This window comes from Patiria miniata, unplaced genomic scaffold (assembly GCF_015706575.1).
Source record: "Patiria miniata isolate m_02_andy unplaced genomic scaffold, ASM1570657v1 HiC_scaffold_8, whole genome shotgun sequence".
In the NCBI taxonomy this organism is placed as follows: Eukaryota; Metazoa; Echinodermata; class Asteroidea; order Valvatida; family Asterinidae; genus Patiria; species Patiria miniata.
The window spans coordinates 11931964-11950983 of record NW_024037075.1 but is presented as its reverse complement, the minus strand read 5'-3'; the positions used below and the strand labels follow the sequence as shown (position 1 = coordinate 11950983).

At 39.7% G+C, this 19020-nt stretch overlaps 1 protein-coding gene across 1 annotated transcript in view; it reads right to left on the bottom strand.

The window, feature by feature from the left end:
• Positions 1-13545, bottom strand: part of LOC119719732 (formin-like protein 2) — a gene marked incomplete at its 3' end in the record, with an annotated part of 31663 nt that extends 18118 nt beyond the window's left edge. Inside the window, exon 1 of the mRNA XM_038189229.1 lies at positions 12059-13545. Within this exon, the coding sequence (XP_038045157.1) occupies positions 12059-12283 (225 nt within the window). The remainder of the gene's footprint in view (positions 1-12058) is intronic.
• Positions 13546-19020: the final 5475 nt, after the last annotated feature.

The following is a 19020-nucleotide window of genomic DNA, read 5'->3' as shown; positions in this document are numbered from 1 at the left end:
TAATTGCATAAAACGGTACGTACAAAAATCTGCTTCAATGAAAAATAATTCAAGCAAGTTTTGTAATTAGTAATGAATTACGCTTACATGCTTTATTCTGAATACAAAAAGGGAATACATTTTCAATTATGTATTTTTTTTTAATAACAAAGTGAGCCACATCTGCAAATGTACATGTACATATTATTGTTTTTTTTCCTCCATTGTCTACACTCAGTCATTGCAGCCACACACATGTAAACAACTCATCACGCCAGTCTGGCGCCCGGACTCGATTCTTATCTGTTGCTATTATCAGCCTCTTCCTTGGTTCATGGTCTAATTACCGCAAGAAGGGAAACAAAAAAAAGACTGGTCTTCATTAACGACTTGCCGAATTTAGAAATTAGGGTAGGATTTCCGCTTGGGTGATTACTTAGCCAAGGTTAGACTTGCGTAAGTCTGTTTCCTCTTCCTAAACAGATGCCCCAGGAAATTTGGACTAAAAATAGCAACGCCTGGAGGATATGAGGTCATGTGACTGTCACATGACAGTGGTCATCTTTGCAAATGAATTGGTCAAGCATGGAAGAAAAAAGTTTGGCTATATAGCAAAAACAGGTTACCGGCTAACATGTTGTGTGATGTATCCAATGCCTTTTACTGGTTCTCCGCTAATTGCCAAATTTTCTTAGCATACATGTATAAACTTTCTGAGCCACATTTTTATACAAAGCACCTCAAAAAAACATTGGCTTTTTAAAAAAATACTCATAACCTATTGGTGGAGTGCTGTGGCCCACTCTGGTTGCATTTAACTCATTATCTTGTGGGTAAATCTGCAGGTTGTGGGTTCGAATCCAGCCTATGGTTCTGGTGCATGTGCCCTTAGGCAAGGCACTTTGTCACTCATTGCCTCTCCCCACCCTGGAGAAAAATGGGCAGAGATGGTCCTGTGCTTGATTTAGCCGCTTGCCCTGATATGGCAGCATTGAGCTACATGTACTCACAGAGCTGAGATGGTTTTTGGTATGATTCATTGGCCCGGAGAGCAGGGGTAATAATGTTGTACTGCGCCATGATAACCAGTTTGGTTAGTGTGTGCTGCATGTACGGTACATGTATATGATGTACATGTACATGTATATAAATCAATATTATTATTTTATTCATATTTTAGTAAGTACATGTAGTAAAACACATGCCTAATGCATGAAGCATAGTCACATGGTCATCTTTTAACCAATCAGAATTCATAAGCTTCATCCCTCTTACATATATACACATGTATCAATGGCTATAGTAATAGACCCCACCCCCGTAATTGCCACCCGCATTCAGCTTAAGTATACAGTTTCTGTTACGGCCGATGTCCGGATACAATAACCCATTTATCCACGATTAAAATCTATACGGGTATAAAACGCAATATTGTACAATACAGAAAGGGTCAATGGCCACTCGTGCACACTGGCAGTGCAGCGGTGCACAAAGTACCAGAAGATGTGCTGAGTGGGCTAGATCAGATGGCAATCTAGTGCAGAAATCTGGAGCTAATTAACAACAATACAATGGACACAATTGGGTCAAGTGATTTAAAGGGAATATACATCTTTTGCTTTTGCTGTAATTTTCAGAAATGGATGGAATTGGGGGGTTGGAAATATATAGCAAATATAGTTACACTAAATTTTTTGAGGTTTTGGGTTCGAAAATGCTATAAAAACCAAGAAAAATAATCATTTTCCTGTAGTCTGGTTCCCTGACTCCATAAAAGAAGAAACAGAGCAGTTTACATACATTGGGGAACTGTAAGGTCAGGAAACCAGTCTAGCTGGCTTGTAGCCGTTCATAGGTGTGTAATCGATTGCAAACAAGTGCGATGGTCAACTGGGGACAGTATTTGAAAAAAAAGCCAGTTTTTTCCAACGCTGGTCGGCCGACCAGCGTTGGAAATTGATACAAAAATACCACTTTTCTTGAAAATGACAGTATACCAGGTGCCATGATTTTACAGGATGCTTTACACTGTCATTCACTAACAGTCCAGCAATGTATTTCAAAATGATTTGGTAGTTTAATTTTTTGATGTTTGCAAATGTTGTATTTTCCCTTTAAGTGCAAACTGCACACACCAGGGAGTCAGCATTTACATGTATAATGCAATATGTGGCCACACTGTGTGAGTAAATGCAATGGAATGTTTATTGCAATTTATCATATTACAGCCAAACTGTATCTGATATGCATTATGCACAAAGTGACAAAGACATCATAAATTGTGTACACATGCCATTCTGTGACAAATAATCATCCAAAACAATGGACATTTTTTTATCTATTATTAAACACACTGTCTGAGTAACGGGGATTAGATGACAAGAAAATGACTAATTGCTGACTAAAACTTTAAATTTACAACCAGTTTTTTTTTAACTCATTTTTTTGTTTTGTTTAAAATTAATTTTAACAAAATAAGATTAAGATAAGCTAATGAATAATTGCTGACCAAAACTTTAAATTTACCGGTACAACCTGTATTTTTTAACCTTAATTTTTTGTTTTCCTAAAAGACATAGTCCATCATTTGTAATTTGTGCATTTTGTTCGTTTGAAGCAACAAAAGTGTTCAAAATCTAATGAAGGATACTGAAAAACTAACCTGATGAAGTTTCAGCTCAGCTTCAGCTGTATATTCTGAGAAAAACAGCATTCTAGGATCTCAATTTCAAATCAAAAGTTGCTAAATCATGTTTTGAATTGTTTTGAATTGCAGCTTTACGCGATGTCGCGCACAGATCCGACGAATTGTAGCAACCGCACGCGCCTGTGCGTCGTGCCAATGCTTGCGCGCGCTGCGCCAAATAACAAAACGAACTACTAATTTAAATTTTCCAACGGTGCTTCTTAAGACGCACCGTTGGAAAGGCCTTCTTTCGTTGATTTCTTCAAAATGAGAGCTTGCCAGGAAGAATAATTTCACAGGGAGTTTAGTCCCCTTACTATCTTCCAACCAGTATGTTTTTCAACAATAATTACGCCAAATACCTTTTTGGATAGCTGCAAATGATGGACTCCAGCTTTAAAATTAATTTTAACAAAATAAGATAAGACAATGTCCGAATGCAGATTTTTTTTTAGGGCTAACGCTTTCCATAGACTCACTGCAGTGACTAGTCGTAGCCACTGTCAAGACTCGTTTTCAGACACACCCTTAGATATTAAATTGCACATACATGTAGTCCCTTTAATTAGCCATTGTCTTTAATTAACCCGGCTCCAACAACCCCAAACTGGACACAACTAATTAATTACAGGGGCTGAGCTGTGCCATCACCTGGAACGTCAGTATTGGGGTATTGAGTGGAAGCGGCCAAGATATCAATAATAAACTAGTCCATCTGTCATCTTTATCTGGTGGTACAATAGACTTAAGCAAGTCTGCCCAGAGGATTTCTTTTTTATTGACAAAAATATTGTATTAAAAAGCAAGTATGTTTCTGCTGATTTTTTTTTTTTTTTAAGACAAAAAAAATTACCTACGCGGGCCAAAATTGTAGGGCCAAAATTGTATGCCCTCAATGTTTTTGCTATGGGCTCCGTGCGCCAATGAAAGAGGGCGCCCTTTTACCTAGCAACGACGTCCCATGGGCGGGACATTTAGCTGGTTGATGCGCACCGTTCCTTGTGTGTGCCGCACGTACACCAGGGGATTTGTACTATGCACATGCAGTGGTGGTACGGCCGCGCGTCGCGGCAAAATTGCAGTCAGGCAAGATGGCATCGGTCGGTCAACTGTTCCTTCTTTGCCAGTGAGGGGGTACCGGTACTTGTGAACGGAGCGGATTAGAGCGTTTTGTGGGCCATAAACTTGAGGGTTTGTAAAAAAAGAAGGGTGGAAGCCGTGAACAGGAGTGCAAGCTCGTATTTCTGTGAAATTTGGATGAAATTGGGCCCTAAAATTCCTGTATTTTGCAATGGAGCCCAGGCATGGCGATGGGCCACAGGACCACTTTTAGGGGTGATCATCTTTGGTTGGAATTTTCTCCCAGAAGTCATCAGACTACCACCAGAAAATTGAACAGAAAATGAAAGATGATGAGATAAGCTTTAATTTGACGGGTGTCTCAAACACCTTGGAGAGTTGTGAGTTTTTTTTTTTTAAGTTCAAAGTGCGCGTAATTATCACTGAGGTCTATGGGAGTCGATTTACTGGTCTGCACCCTCTTGCATTGCTTACTGACTGGCGTACATGTATGTACTGTACTTGAGAGAATAGACGGCTTGGTCAAGTCTAGTCTCGGCACCTAAGTTAAAGGTACACCTGTCTCTTTCTGCTGCACCGTGATGTGCCAAGGTTATCCTGCTGTCTCTGTCAGTCTCCATCTTCTTATTGATTACACCACCGCCACTGCTGCAATCATTATTACCCCTTCATGACTATCTAATTAGTTTTTTTTCATTTTTTTTCGGTCACTGTACGAAGCCACTCAAGCCCAGCCACTGGAGTTCAAAACAAACCCAGTGAGTCATTATGAAAAGACAGCGAGCTCAGGAAAAACCAAAGAATGCCTTTTTTTCCTCCCTGTTTGGGGTTGGGGAATGGATTGAGCCTTGCAGTGTCTCATATGAAAGTGATGTCACATTTGGGAAAGTTGTTTTAATTTTCTGGTAATTCCATAATCTTTTTTAAGGTAAACTGAATGTTCAGGTCCCTTTAAAGGGAATTATACATCATTTGCTTTTGCTGTAATTTTCAGAAATGGATGGATTTGGGGTTGGTAATATACATGTATGGCAAATATTGTTACACTGAATTTTTTGACGTTTTGGGTTCATAGATTCTATAAAAACCAAGAAAAAAAATTTTAACCTGGATTCCCATCCAGGCCCCTAGCGGGTTTTAAACGTACTTGTTTAATACCGGCCAAGCACATTTTGTATTCCCATTCATAAATACTTTTCGGTCAAAAAGTCAAAACAAGTAAAAAATTCACACATTTCCAACGATTTTGTTCACACTTTTCTTTCATGTTTGACCATGTCTATGGCATGTGCCTCATGAACATAGTGTTAAAACTCTCCTTATATGGAAATTGGTGTGCGCGGTGCAATCTGCGCGATGTGGCGCAGTTCAGAATGCAGCGGTGTTTTACCGGCGGTTTTAAACCACCGGCGTGACAGGCTCTCGACCAATAGGAATTGATAAACCGTCTCAGGTGCATGTATATATGAAACCTAAACAATACATGAAGAATATGTTATCTTCAAATGTAAACAAAATTAGCCTACCTTCAATTTTTAAAAGAGGATATAAAAAAGGATTTTTTCTTAACCTTAATTTGAAATATTTTATGTGCTCAGGTCTTAACATGTAGTGAAATACCACAAATCAAATCTATTTTCTAAAATGTTGGCGCACAATTTCTAAGAGTTAAGACTGAATATTTGGAATTGCCTGCGTTGGTTTCTATTGGTTTATCCGACCCCTCCTTTCATCGAACTAAACTCCGCCCCCTACTTTAATTACACTAAGTCAAGGATTCAGTGATGGATTGGACACTGTCATTTTAATTACTGACCACCTGTTATAGAATAAAGATGCCCATACAATGTAGTAAGAAAAAACAGCATAAATCATAAATTCTGCAAAATGTATACCGAGGATTGCTTACTATGAGTTGAACGTGTGGGGATATTGAAACTGGAATGACCATTTCAGGAAATTATTGCAGTCACGTAACGGCGTCGTAAAATATTCAAAAACATCCGGCGGAATGACCCTAAACTGCTGGACCGGGGAGAATGTTGTGGTCATGCACTGTCAACACCGCAACATGATATTTGTCGCCACACAGAGAATGTACTATGTACCAGGGAAGAAGGAAAACATAATGTACATAGTAGTAGTACATGTACGTAGCGGGTATGTTTAAAGGAAATATACAACATTTGCAAACATCGAAAAATAAAACTGCCAAGTTTTTACGAAATACCTTACTAGGATGTTGGTAACTGACAGTTTAAAGCATCCTGTAAAATTGTGGCACCTGGTGTGAAGTCATTTTCAAGAAAATTGTATTTTTGTAAAAAATTCCAACAGTGGTCGGCCGACCACCGTTGGAAAAACCTAACTATTTTTCAACTACTGCTCCAAATTTACCATTTTTTTTCAGTCCAAATTTTGTTTGCTATTGGTTACATGTTCATGAACGGGTGCGGGCCAGCTACTGGTTCCCTTACCGTACAATTTTCCGGCATCTGTCAATTGATCCATTTCATCTTCAGTGGAGTCAGGTAACCAGACTACTTGAACATTTTTGTTTTTCCAGCATTTTCGAAAACAAAACTTCAAACATGTCAGTGAAACAATAATTTAATCTATTATACTAACCCCTCAAATAGTTTATTTCTGAAAATTAAAGCAAAAGCCAATAATGTACATTCCCTTTAAGGTTGTAATGCATAGTTCGAAAAGTAAACATTGGTAAACTGCTCTTCAGTATTCAGTAAATGATGATCACACAATTTATATTATTCTTTTAAGAAAATCACAACTTACATGTTGGTTTCGGGGGGGGGGGGGGGGGGTAACGGTTAATTAAGTGACAGAAAAAGGCCAATATACAAAAACAAACACATTTATCACCCTCTCTCCTTGAAAAGAACAAAAAAAATCCCCACTGAAAACAGACCAGAAATCCATTCTCAGAATTATTTGTTTACTTTGGGGGATAATGGAGGGCTTTGAAAACCCCAAATCCTTCCTGACAATGGTTTAATGACTTCCTGTTGACATTGTCAAAAAGGGGGGGGGGGGGGGATTCTAGCACTTTCTTATGACCACACTTCTCACCTCAGCAGTAAAAAAAAATGAGCAACACTGGTCTTGCGAAACCACAAAACCCTCAAGTGTAGTTGCCAAGGTTTTAACACTCCCTCAGTGGCTTGGGTTAACTTTTTAAACAGTTTCCCTTCTTGACAATCTTCCAATAAAGTAAGCTGTAAACATGTTTAGTGCTCAGTTACAAGTGCATGAAAATGTCACCCAATATGTGGGTGTATTTCACAACAGACCACCATACATGCAGTATTAGTAAGAAAAAGATATTATGTGTCTTTTATTTTTATTCCTCGGTCAGGGCATTCTAAAAAAAAAAATGGGTTGATTTCAATGTTTTAACCTTACTGTTTGTAACTTCTTTATTAAAATTTAAATACAAATTTTGCAATTCAAATCCTTTCAATAAGACACATATTTCAAACACATAATATTGTTTGATGCCCAATTCAGGTGAACAACCATATGGGCTACAATTTTATTGATGACATAAAAAAGTACATAAATTTTTGTTTAGTTTTGAAGAGAAATTGTAAACTGAGAAAAATGGGTTTCAACTGTTTACACTTTTCAGAATTTATGGCCGAGATATGTCCTAATGTTACTGAGACCAAATTCATTTCGTATGACTTTCCCAAAATATAGCATTCCACGCCACTAAATGTCCATATTTGGTTGTGCAGAGAGATATGAATCAGTTATTACTACGGGGAAAAAAATACAACAATTTTGTAAATGATAAAAAATACAGCAAGCATAACTTTTTGTACTAAAAGTGACCACAAAAAGTTTAAGTGTGGCAATTCGGTTTTTTTTTTTAGATTTGTTTGTTTTCTTTTTTTCTTTTTCAAGGCTATCATTGATTTTGCGGAAACAACGTAAGAAAAATATGGAGGAAAACCTTTTTCTAAAAACAAAATAGGACTGCTTCATTAACTCTGAATGTTGTGATTTGTGAAAACAATCTTTTTATAGTTTGGGAAAAACTATTAAAGAAACTGGATCTTGTGGGATTTGTCAAAAGCATGACAGGATAATTTTAAAGTTCAGCAGATTTAGAGTAAAGTTCTGTAAATTCGTCTGATTTTATTTTATGCAACTTAAGTTTGGTTTTCAAACTTTTTTGCATGTTTGTAAAAATGTTGATTTTGGATTTCCCACAGATATTTCCCAGGACATGGAAATCACCTTAAAGAGAATGTACAACATTTGCTTTTGCTGCAATTTTCAATAAATGGATTTGGACGATTAGTATGTTATAGCAAATATTGTTAAACTGACTTGTTTCACATTTTGGGATAGTAGATGCTGGAAAAACCAAGAAAACCAACCATGTTCTTGTAGTCTGGTTCTCTGACCCCACTTAAGATGAAACGGAGAAATTTTATAGACTTTGGAGAATTATAAGGTCAGAGAATCAGTCTGGCAGGCTTGTACCACTTCACAGGTGTGTAATCAATTGCAAAGAAAATGCGGAACAACTGTTATGAAAAATTCGGAGCAGTTTTTGAAGGAAAAAAAAGTTTTCTCCAACGCTGGTCGGCCGACCAGCGTTGGAAAAATACAAATTTTCTTGAAAATGTCAGCACACCAGGAGACACGATTTTACAGGATGCTTTAGACTGTCATTTCCCTTACAATCCAGTAAGGTACTTTGTGATAATTTGATCATTTCATTTGTTGATGTTTGCAAATGTTGTATCTTCCCTTTAAGGAACCTGATGGCTTTTCCAGAATTTTTAGCAGATCACGATACCCCATGAGGCCGTGACATACATGTAGGCAAACTAGGTTTCAGCAAGTTTGTTTACAAGCACGGAACACAATAGACTAGAGTACTGTACACTGGCAACCGTGTGGTGGATTGCCCAGTACAGTACAGGGGGTCCCCCATCAATGTCTCTGATAAACTCTAATCATCTTTAATTGACCATAATGCTCCTTTCTTGCACCAGCAACAGAATACCTGTTGTGAGAAATTGACCAAAGCTCAACAACAACTGTGTTTCCGAAAAGTGTTTGATAATTATCGCTCTAATGGCAAGATCCGACAAGCCCGGTGCTGAGGGTCCGCACTCCGAACTTTTGAAAGACAACTTGGAATGACTGGTTTAGATTTGTTGTAGAATTCCTCTGCAGGAATGGACGGCAATTAACGGTTGTTAGTGAATCACTGAATGGCTAGGATTTAATGAATGAAATCACAACTATTGAGGTGAAGCAGGGGGGGAGACCAGTTTGATAATGATGAGCTTAAAAGAGAAAACTGTTGGTCCACTTTTGTGAAAAAGAATCTGGCACATGTTTGGCTATAAACAGACAGTTGGGACACTAGTATGCTCCTTTACTTCACATAGGCTTTGATGACTCCAAAACGTTTATAGCACTAATAAAAACGTAAACATCATTGGGGCAACTTTACGAAAATGTAACGTGTGTAACCGATTTTGTGCATCTTGTTTTAAGCATACATAACACATTTTTCTGGATGTCATCTTTGGTGCTTAGGTAGGTCTAGGTCTATTCTATATAGCTACCATGGGGATAACAGTTATTACACCTTTTCAGTAAGGTAATTACAGCCCAAGGAAACTCAAAAGTACATCAAAAATGTAACGCGAGTAACCGTGGAATTGTCCATTGGGTTCCCCGCGAAGTGGAAGATTTTTGAGGAAACAGGAAGGTTTTGGGCAATACTTCAAAAGGACTTAGGTTGGGGATACCTGGACAACGATGATTAGACTAAACACTTTTCCTTTTTTAACAGTTTAGGCCTTCAAGACCCAATTCTGATGAATGAACAAATTAAAACTGCGATCATAATGGAAGCATGTGTAAGAGTGAAAGCCGGAATTTGTAATCCGATTACTGCCGGCCATTATATTCAAAAGTTAAATGGCCCGTGACTTAACTACTGCTGTGTGTCGGCACCTTTTTGCTATTATTCCCATCATCCCTTGGGGGATCGCAATTCGCAGGTTTTTGAGTGGGGTGAACAAAGACTGCATAATAGTCCTTAATAATAGTTCCGAGGTTTTGAGAGGAATAAAGTACAGGCATGTAGGGTCGTGCTAGTTTGGTGATTCATTTTTCTGTCATTACGGGAGTCATTCTGCTTGTAACACAGCACTGGCAACTTTGGAAATACAAATTGATGTCAAGTTAGTGATTAACATTTTGGGGTTTTGGTATCTGAATTTTATTTTTATTTAAACCTTAATTCAGTCAATTGTATAGATTTTGAAATTGATAATTACATAATTTGACCATTGTACAACAGACAATAATACATTTTGTACAAAGTACAATGTTTAATTTTTCATTATCTTTTCAAAAGTGAACTCTACCCAAAATTGTATGTTGCCAAATTTTATGAAATTTTCCAAAAATCTTCCAAAATCATACATGTACATTGTGTAGAAAAGGCCTCCATATGAGAGTAATAGATTTCTATAGACCTTATTCATGAGGAAAACATTTTTGATCGTGTTCCCTGAATGTATTTTATAAATTGCAAACTGTTGAATAGGATGGTGCCAGACTATTTAAGGGAATGTACATCATTGGCTTTTGCTGTAATTTTCAGAAATGAACTATTTGAGGGGTTAGATCAAATATTGTTACACTGACATGTTTGAAGATTTGTGTTCGAAAATGCTGGAAAAACCAAGAAAAACTAAAATGTTTAAGTAGTCTGGTAAAATGGATCAATTTATAGATGTCGGAAAATTGTAAGGTGAGGGAAGCAGTCTAGCTGGCCTGCACCCGTTCATGAACATGTAACCAATAGCAAACAAAATTTGGACTGAAAAAAATTGCAAATTTGGAGCAGTAGTTGAAAAATAGTTAGGTTTTTCCAACGGTGGTCGGCCGACCACCGTTGGAAATGAATACAAAAATACCATTTTCTTGATAATGACTTGACACCAGGTGCCATAATTTTACAGGATGCTTTAGACTGTCATTTACCAACATCCTAGTAAGGTATTTCGTAAAAACTTGGTAGTTTTATTTTTCGATGTTTGCAAATGTTGTTTATTCCCTTTAATATGGCCAACTCGTGAATAAAGCGTATACCCATACACATGTACCAGCACATGTACATTGGCAAATCTATGTGCACACAGTACATGTACTACATGTACAATAACATAAATGTGCGCAAACAACCTCATACATGAATGTTCCGCCTTTAGGGCATGACTGCACATCACATCAGGTCACGAGGGGCGTCCGAGGGTTAAAACTGCAAGTGACGAATTACGGGCGGATATTAGCAGTGGCTTGTTTTTGTGCAAACTCTTTTCCTGTTTTGGAGCGCCTTGCACTCAGAAACCTGTTCATTGTGAAATGCACTTGTAAACTGTTTCAGTTTTTGGACGCACGCCAAAACTTGTGGTCATGTTTTTAAAAACGTGAAAGTTAACTGCTCTAAAGTGTGTTGAGATTAAGAAATGGTTAAACTATTTTGCAATGGTTTCATTTTTTGTTGGAGGAGGTATTTGTTTACTTGAATGCATGCTACAAATTGTTCACTTGTGTCAATTGTGTACAAGTGTTCCCTTTCTTGTAAACTTGTTGCTCTTTTCCTTGCTCGTAATTTTAACAAATTTAATTTTGGGATACTTGTCAAGAACAATTTTTGTTGAGAAATGTAAACATTTCCTGTGATGACTCGTCGGGTCAGGTCAACTCATAGTAAAGGGGAATATTGTGTGTAATAATAAATAAACAGATATACACGTGTTTGTTTGTGTGCATTTTGATTATAATGTTTACTAGGTGGAATCCTTGCAAACCGAGAACCAGACTATTTTTGCTATTGTCACATTGCACAGCGCCCTCTTTTGTCTGTGCGCAGAGCCAATAAAGCACGGATTTGCACACTTTTTTTTCCAATTCTTCACCTTCTTCACTGTTCAAAATTAACTGCCTTAGTTAGTCAGAATGAAATCAAAGTTCAAGCTTGAGTCAAGTTGATACGCCTGTTGTCTCTAGTCTACTTTAACGGTGCTATTCGTAGCCAATTTACTTTAATCTGCGTACCACGCACAACGAGTGGATTAAATCAGTAACATTCATACAAATCTAGGCTTGTAAAAGTGGATTCTACGCAATACATGTACCTACCACAGTAGCGTGTGGGTAACAAACATGTATAAACAAAAATCAAAATCCGCAATAAAAATCTGAAATTGGTTACACCTTGCTCTATGGTTACAGTTTATAAAAACTTACATATTGCTGCCATGCTCTGTATTGTCTCTGTCTGCTCAGGAACATCTCGGTTGGAATGCTTTCGATGATGTGCACGCTGTGGTGCTTCTCTTGCTCGGCCTGACGGGAACGGCTGGACCGACGGTTCCGATACTGGACCGAACCTCGCAACGACTGGGTCCGTCTGGCCAGCGGCCCACCCGCCGCACCGTTGCGGCTCTGCAGATCCGACGGCGACTGCCCCATTGTCTTGAAAGTTATAAATCCCCCGACGAAAAACTAATACAAGTATTCCACAACAGCGGTGTATTAAAATCCAAAATGGCTCCCGAGGTTAACTTGCAGTTTGCCGGAGTTTCACAATCACTGTGGTTCGGTTGAGCTGAGGTTTCCGAACCCCATTGCCGGGGCTCGTGCACATTTTGTGGCTTCCTCTCCCCGGCTGGATGGGGGCACAAGCAAACCTGTTCTTTCCCCTTCCTCGGTTGATGAGTCACAACGAAGCGTCCTCAGACTCAGAGCGGCCTAAATGTACGTCTCTCACGGCCTGTACATTGTCAGGTTGTAGCGTGATTCAGAAACTTCATCGCAACATCGGGGAACCTTAACGATTCCAACTTCACCAGCCGGCTACACAAACGTCTTCACTTACACTTGTACAGCCGTTCTCTCGCAAGACGTTGTGTCACATCTTATGAAACACTGACTTCTTTTTTACAAAGTTGTTAATCGACAAAAAGAGGTCTCCGCAACAACTGCTGAACTTCAGGCCGCGGGATAAACAATTCCTCTGTTCTTGATTGCTGGCTTCCTCTTGGTCGGTCGTTCGGTCGCAAACAATGTTTTGACTCGCTAGGCGACTCCTCCTCCCAATATATAACGAAGGCAATACTATTTCCTGCGAAAGGACCACGCACGTAAAATTCAGGAACTTGTTACAAGAGAAGCCTATGGGTAATGACAGATTCCAATTTCAAAGATGGAAAGTAATCTTTTGGGAATTTTTGGGGTCTAATTTTGGCTATGATGTTTTGTATTAAAATGGAAATGAATTTTGCCCACGTGCAGGGACTTTTTTCTGACTCATGCGAAGGTTTGGTGTTATTTTATTCATGAATGGGTACGGGATAAAATTAGTGCAAGGATTTATAAATAGACCAGTGTGTAAGGTCCCGGGATAAAAAAAGACAGCTGTTAATGTCATTTACAGGTCAAGAAAGGTGGCTGCAGTGATTACGAAAAGGTACACAGCTTTTTACTCCATCCATTCTGGGTCTTACAAGCCCAATCCAATAAACTCCATCCACTGGAGGGTGAAATTCAAACGGAACACACTTTCACAACCAATTTGGTGATTTTTTTTACAAGAAAAGGGGGTCTGCACTTTGACTGCGGACCGATAAATATTGCTAATCCACTTTATCAAATTCCCATGGCGACTGAGGATTAATTTATGGAACACTTTCTAACTCCAGGGAAGCCTCATAAATTCCTGATTTTTTTTCATCCAATTTTGGTGCCGACTCTAGCTCCATCTGTCCAAAGAATATTTTCACTGGGAATCTTTGAGGCAGCATCAAACAGGCGCATAGGCCTACAAGAACTCACTGTTCACAACACTGTACATGTACTACCACAGAGAAATCAATACTAAGTAGACAATGTGTAAAATAATTGAAGAAATATACTAATTTCTGATCAAATGCATTTAGCTCTGGTTGGAAACTGAAAACTCTGACAGACCTTTCAAAATGTCTAGTTGAACACTTACAAAAATCCTAGCTGAAAGAGACGTTTCAACATCTGTCTTAATCACAGAAACCCAACTCCGGTCCGGTTCCGACTGCACAGATATCTATTCCACAGGAGTAACTTATCCACCGACAATCGAACCAGAGTTCAATGACTGACCTCAGGATTTCTGTAAGCTCCCGGGGGTTTCAAATTCCCAAGACGCGACTTTTTAAGAGGGGTGATGATTTCTCCCCATTAACCCACCTCTTCTACATGTAGACACCATTCCGGTCTGTGTACACTGGCATAGCGACTTGGCTTGAAGCTTGCTCACAATCGTCCATCCCGTGCGTTTATATTTCAACACTCCGCACTCTACACAAACGATTACTGGCACACGCTGGCCCAGTTATTAATAGCAACAGTACCGTTTCACTTTTCAGCCATCGGCATTGGTATTTTTGTTCCTCCTATACTACAAGGGCGTTCCTTTGTTCCCACAGGCCTTTGTTTCCAAAGCTGGGCCGGCTGCTTACACGCACAACCAGTTATTCCGCCAGCGGGCTCCGGGCTCGATTAATAAAAGCAGCCAGAGGCTGACGAACTGACGCTGTTCATTTTTTTAGGAATGTCTGTGACAGGGGACTGTTCGGTTGAACGCTCCAGACATTTTTCTGATCGTCACTTCGTAGGTTTCTTCCTTCTTGTCTGCCGTTTTCACTGTGTTGATACCTTGTTCTGCAGTAGCGTCGCTTGTTTTTAGAGAACAAAAAAGCACGGTAAAAAATAAATTGAAACTCCAGTGAGCTCAATACAACTTGAGTGGGTAGGCTGGTACGGAAAGCAAACAGCTACCCTGTGAAATTTGTGACGGAAGGATAAACTTCACAGGCAAACACACGAAAGAGGGTCTTGACATTTAGCCATCTTACTCCAGGTCTAATCCTTGTTAAGAGGGTTGCAAAATGCTCACAAGTGGCAACGACATTCCACAGATGTTGCACTTTCTTGAAAATGCGTTTTACAAAGCTGCTAAATGTTTATGGATGTTGTTACTGTCAACTTCAGAATTTTCAATACTTCAGCTGGTTGATGACTTACATCAGAAATTGATATCCATTTCAGAAGAATCCAGAACATTCCACATTAGCAACATTCGGTTCCTCGGCTGCTTAAATCAAAATGTATCCTTTCAGCTAACCATAGAGAACTCCTGATATCCAAGAAACAAACACAATATTTGTCTGAGCTGTCGAATCCAACATGGCTGCACTATAAAAACTTAAAAACATATCCGCAAAATGGTTACAGTTGCTTGAATAAACGTCCAGGTGGTGAGATATCCTTTCGTAAGAAAAAAAAAATCCGAAAAGGTTCCCAAAAGTCAACTCCACAAATTTTCACAGCTGTTTGGGAAATGCCTCCTCCCTTTTCCAGTTTGCAGATGGATTTTCAAGATCCTGACACCTCAGCTGTGCACGTGTTGAACAGCAAGCACTTCACTTCGAGACTTTGAAGTCAAAACTTCACCATATTTTTATCTGCAGATCCTCAAGTGCAGTTGAAGTCCTCGAAAACCCTTTCACGGGAAGTGGAGGAATGTGGTTCCAACAAACGGACACCAATCCCCACTCCAAAAATGCAGTCGGTAAACACGAAGTCACACCAGTGTCCCCTGCAAAAGTGTTGTTTACTTATTGACAAACAAGCTAAGCTGTAAGCTCTCCGCTATCAATAGCTAGGCTCCATGCTCTTGTAAGGTTTAAGTCGATATCAGCGTGGCCGGGTGCTCACTCTACAAAAAATCGCTACCTTTTTTCAATTTATTGTCGGGTACCCGTACTGCACCACCCAAGTGCACATCTCACCAACCCATCGAAGAACAAGCAACTCACCCACTATAACTACGAGTTTAGCATGTGCAGTTGTCTAATCTTCAAACCAGGGATCACCTATGGTCAAGGACCTCCATGCATAGAGCAAGGACCAGAGGTTCAGTACCAGTATCTCACCACATGCTATAGGCCTACGGATGCTAATTCTAGGCTACACAACTACACAACTGTCCTACAACTTTCGTTTTGCACACCACAGACAGAGACAGAGCCACAATACACAAAGTACTTGCAGCCTATAGGTGGTTGACCTTAAAGGGCAAGGCGTGGTGGTCAGAGCAGTCTGCATGCAACTGTGCACATTCGTTCTCTGGTGAAGGCGCGGTACCTTTAAGATGCTCCCTCATGCCCCTTAACATTAAAACGATGACCTTGACAAATTTCAGAGGCTGGAAGCTGAAAGCATGTGATTGCCATTAAAATGTGACTCACTATCCACAACCACTGATTGCCATAAAAGGTGACTTGTCCTTTCCATACATGTAGTTCCTTGATTTTTTAGAAATGTACAAGCAATGCCAATTGAAGCATGGAGGAATGTGTTCTTATTCCTCCATGATTGAAGCAATGCAAATTCTACGACTTTGAATGTCCAACTGCCAAATTTTGATGAAAGACAGAACAATTTTGCTTTTAATTTGCAGATTTAAGTACTATTACTAAGCTTGTTTGTAGCTTACCACAAATTCTCAAAATCAACATCACCTACATACTACATGTACATGTACAAGTACTTCTTGGATTTTTTAAAGTTTTAGCAGTGGTTTTAAAAATGATTTAGAGTTGCCAAAACACAAATGTTTACTGACGACACCAAATGAGGAAATCGAAGGCAATATGACAGATACCGGTAGTCCAAAGTTCTTCCATGATGACAGCCCCTTTAAAGGCAATACACAGTGATGGTGGTCTGCACACTGAGTCATTCATTGCAAGCTGCATGCAGGGGTCTATCCACCGAGGCATCCTTTAAAGGGCCACCTCAAGGATCAATCAACCATCCCTTTGGCCTAATGATGCGGGAGACAACACATGCAGAAGCTGCGTACCATTTATAAAGTAAGATCGGTTGCTGTCACTCAACCCAATTCTTTCAAAAAAACTTGAATCTTTTTTTTTTTTTTACTTTTGGAGTCTCAACATTCCAACACGGGCGAAGTGACACTGCGTGGTTGCGACCAGGTTAACTATACATACCAGTCTTTGTTTCATAAACTACTAGTGACAACTCCTCTGCCCCACCAATTGGGCCCAAACGATCGCTTGGACGCACCCCACACAGTGAAGCTGCATGATTGGCTCCCTATGAAACCATTCCAACGTCTGGAAACAAATAAGATTATCACTCTGGGGGTTCCTCTCCCATGAACTTGTGTCGAAAATCGCAAGACAAAGCAGAAGAAACGTTTGGTACCAATTGGACCAAATTAGGCGGGTCCCCTTGCAGACAACGAAACAGAATATCCACAGAGACTTTCAACCATTAACTATGCTTCAACAGTTGGGGAAAAAAAACACTGGCTAGTTACCAGACTTAAAAATTGGTTAAGCCAGGGTAAGATTTCTGTGCTTTGAAATTGAGTAAAGCCTGAAAAACAACGTTCTTGGTTTTTGGGGGAGTCTCTCATCACGATTTCAAATGTGCAACATGTACCCACCCCACAGGCAGACCCATACCACAAATACATGTGGCCTAAATCATTTATAAACAAATTTGTAAACCACAAAATATGACTTGATGAATCAAGTTTCTTCAACAAGCACCGAAGAGCAACAATCACAAAAGAAAATGAAATTTCTGGTGCTTGAAACGCAGACTCAGAGTTTTTTTCAGCACAAATGAATCTACTTTCTAGGACAGAAAAACACTGCAGGCATTTCGTACGGATGGTTGTCATATTTGGTTGCTATAACAACACATGACCGTCGATATTCTTACAAGGCCGTTTATGAATATCAAGAGCCACAAGAGTTGGTGAAGTGTACAAACTGCATCCGTTGGGGAAATAATCCTTCATCGTTACCAAATGGCACATTTTGATGATACTCCAGTGAATTCCCGAGCAAAAGGAAAATAAAAGTCGGCAAAAATGTGCAGCGAAATTCAGAACACACAGCGAGAATTCCTGCACCCGAAATCGATCGGGCTCATGCGTAGACCTAGGGTATATACAAAGGTGTTCAGAATACAAACCTAGAAATGTAGAATCGGAACTTTAAAAATCTGGATTTTCCTGGTCTTCGTGAAAACTGAAGTTTCAATGGTACAAATTCCAAAACAACCGTCTACATGTAGCCTTTAAAAAAATCCCTGTTCCAAAATTGCTCTTGCAGTTTCGTAGAAAAGACATCTGGATGTTCATAAGACAAACTTGAGCAGTAGAGAAGAATTGATGTCTTCCTGAGAAAAACATGTCCTCGTTTTCCTCACTGTCGTGAAACAGAAGTCACATTAGCAAAATTCCCGGAACACACATGATGATGAAATTGTAGCAAGGCCTCGATAGATTTCAAGCTTCCAATGTGAAAATAACTCTTGTTGGTGTTTAGGCCTAAACAATATGATGTCCACAATACCATGGAGGCTTATTCCTCCATGACAATACAAACCCAGCTACTGGTCGAATAGATGGTATCAAGAAAACGCATCCGGGTTTTCTCCTTCATTTGTGAGCAGAGGAATCAAGGCTAAAATTCCCACGCATTTTTCGCAACTGCTGGAAAGTCCCATGTACGACTTTGTTCATACAGTATCCGAATGAACAAATCCCGTAGTGTGTACGGCTTAGCCACATGTCCGGTTTTTCTGATGCAGGGGCTTGCATTTACTGGGTCACTGGGTCTAGTGAAGAGTGATAGCGTTGGGTCCGCTGAGGACCAATCTGCTCGGCAGAGAACAGGTGCTCTTTGTGTCAAGTTGGGGGGGGGAGGGGAAGGGGGGGGGGAGGGGAGGGGGGGGGCAGGGAAGAAGTTGCCAACTACAGAGAGCTAGTTGTTGATGGGAATAGGGGAAATTATGTAAGGGATGTTTTGATGCAGTATGTATGTATTTGTCCCCCCCCCCCACACACACACACCCAACCCAACCCCCAACCTCAGTCATTGCTCTCTGATGCAGGAGGTAGGCTCATGGGGTCAGAGTTCAACTGAGGTCAGGTCACCACTTATGTTGACTGGAAGGATTTAGAATTGGGGTGAATTAGGCCAGGAATTGTATTGCAGGATTGCCACACTCTGCTCTGAGGGACGTTGAATTTGGTTGTCGGTGGGAACAAGGCTTTCTGATGCCAATGGAAACTGAAAGTGGTACATAATTTTTGCTGCTTACTTTTAGTTTTAAAGATATTTCGCTAT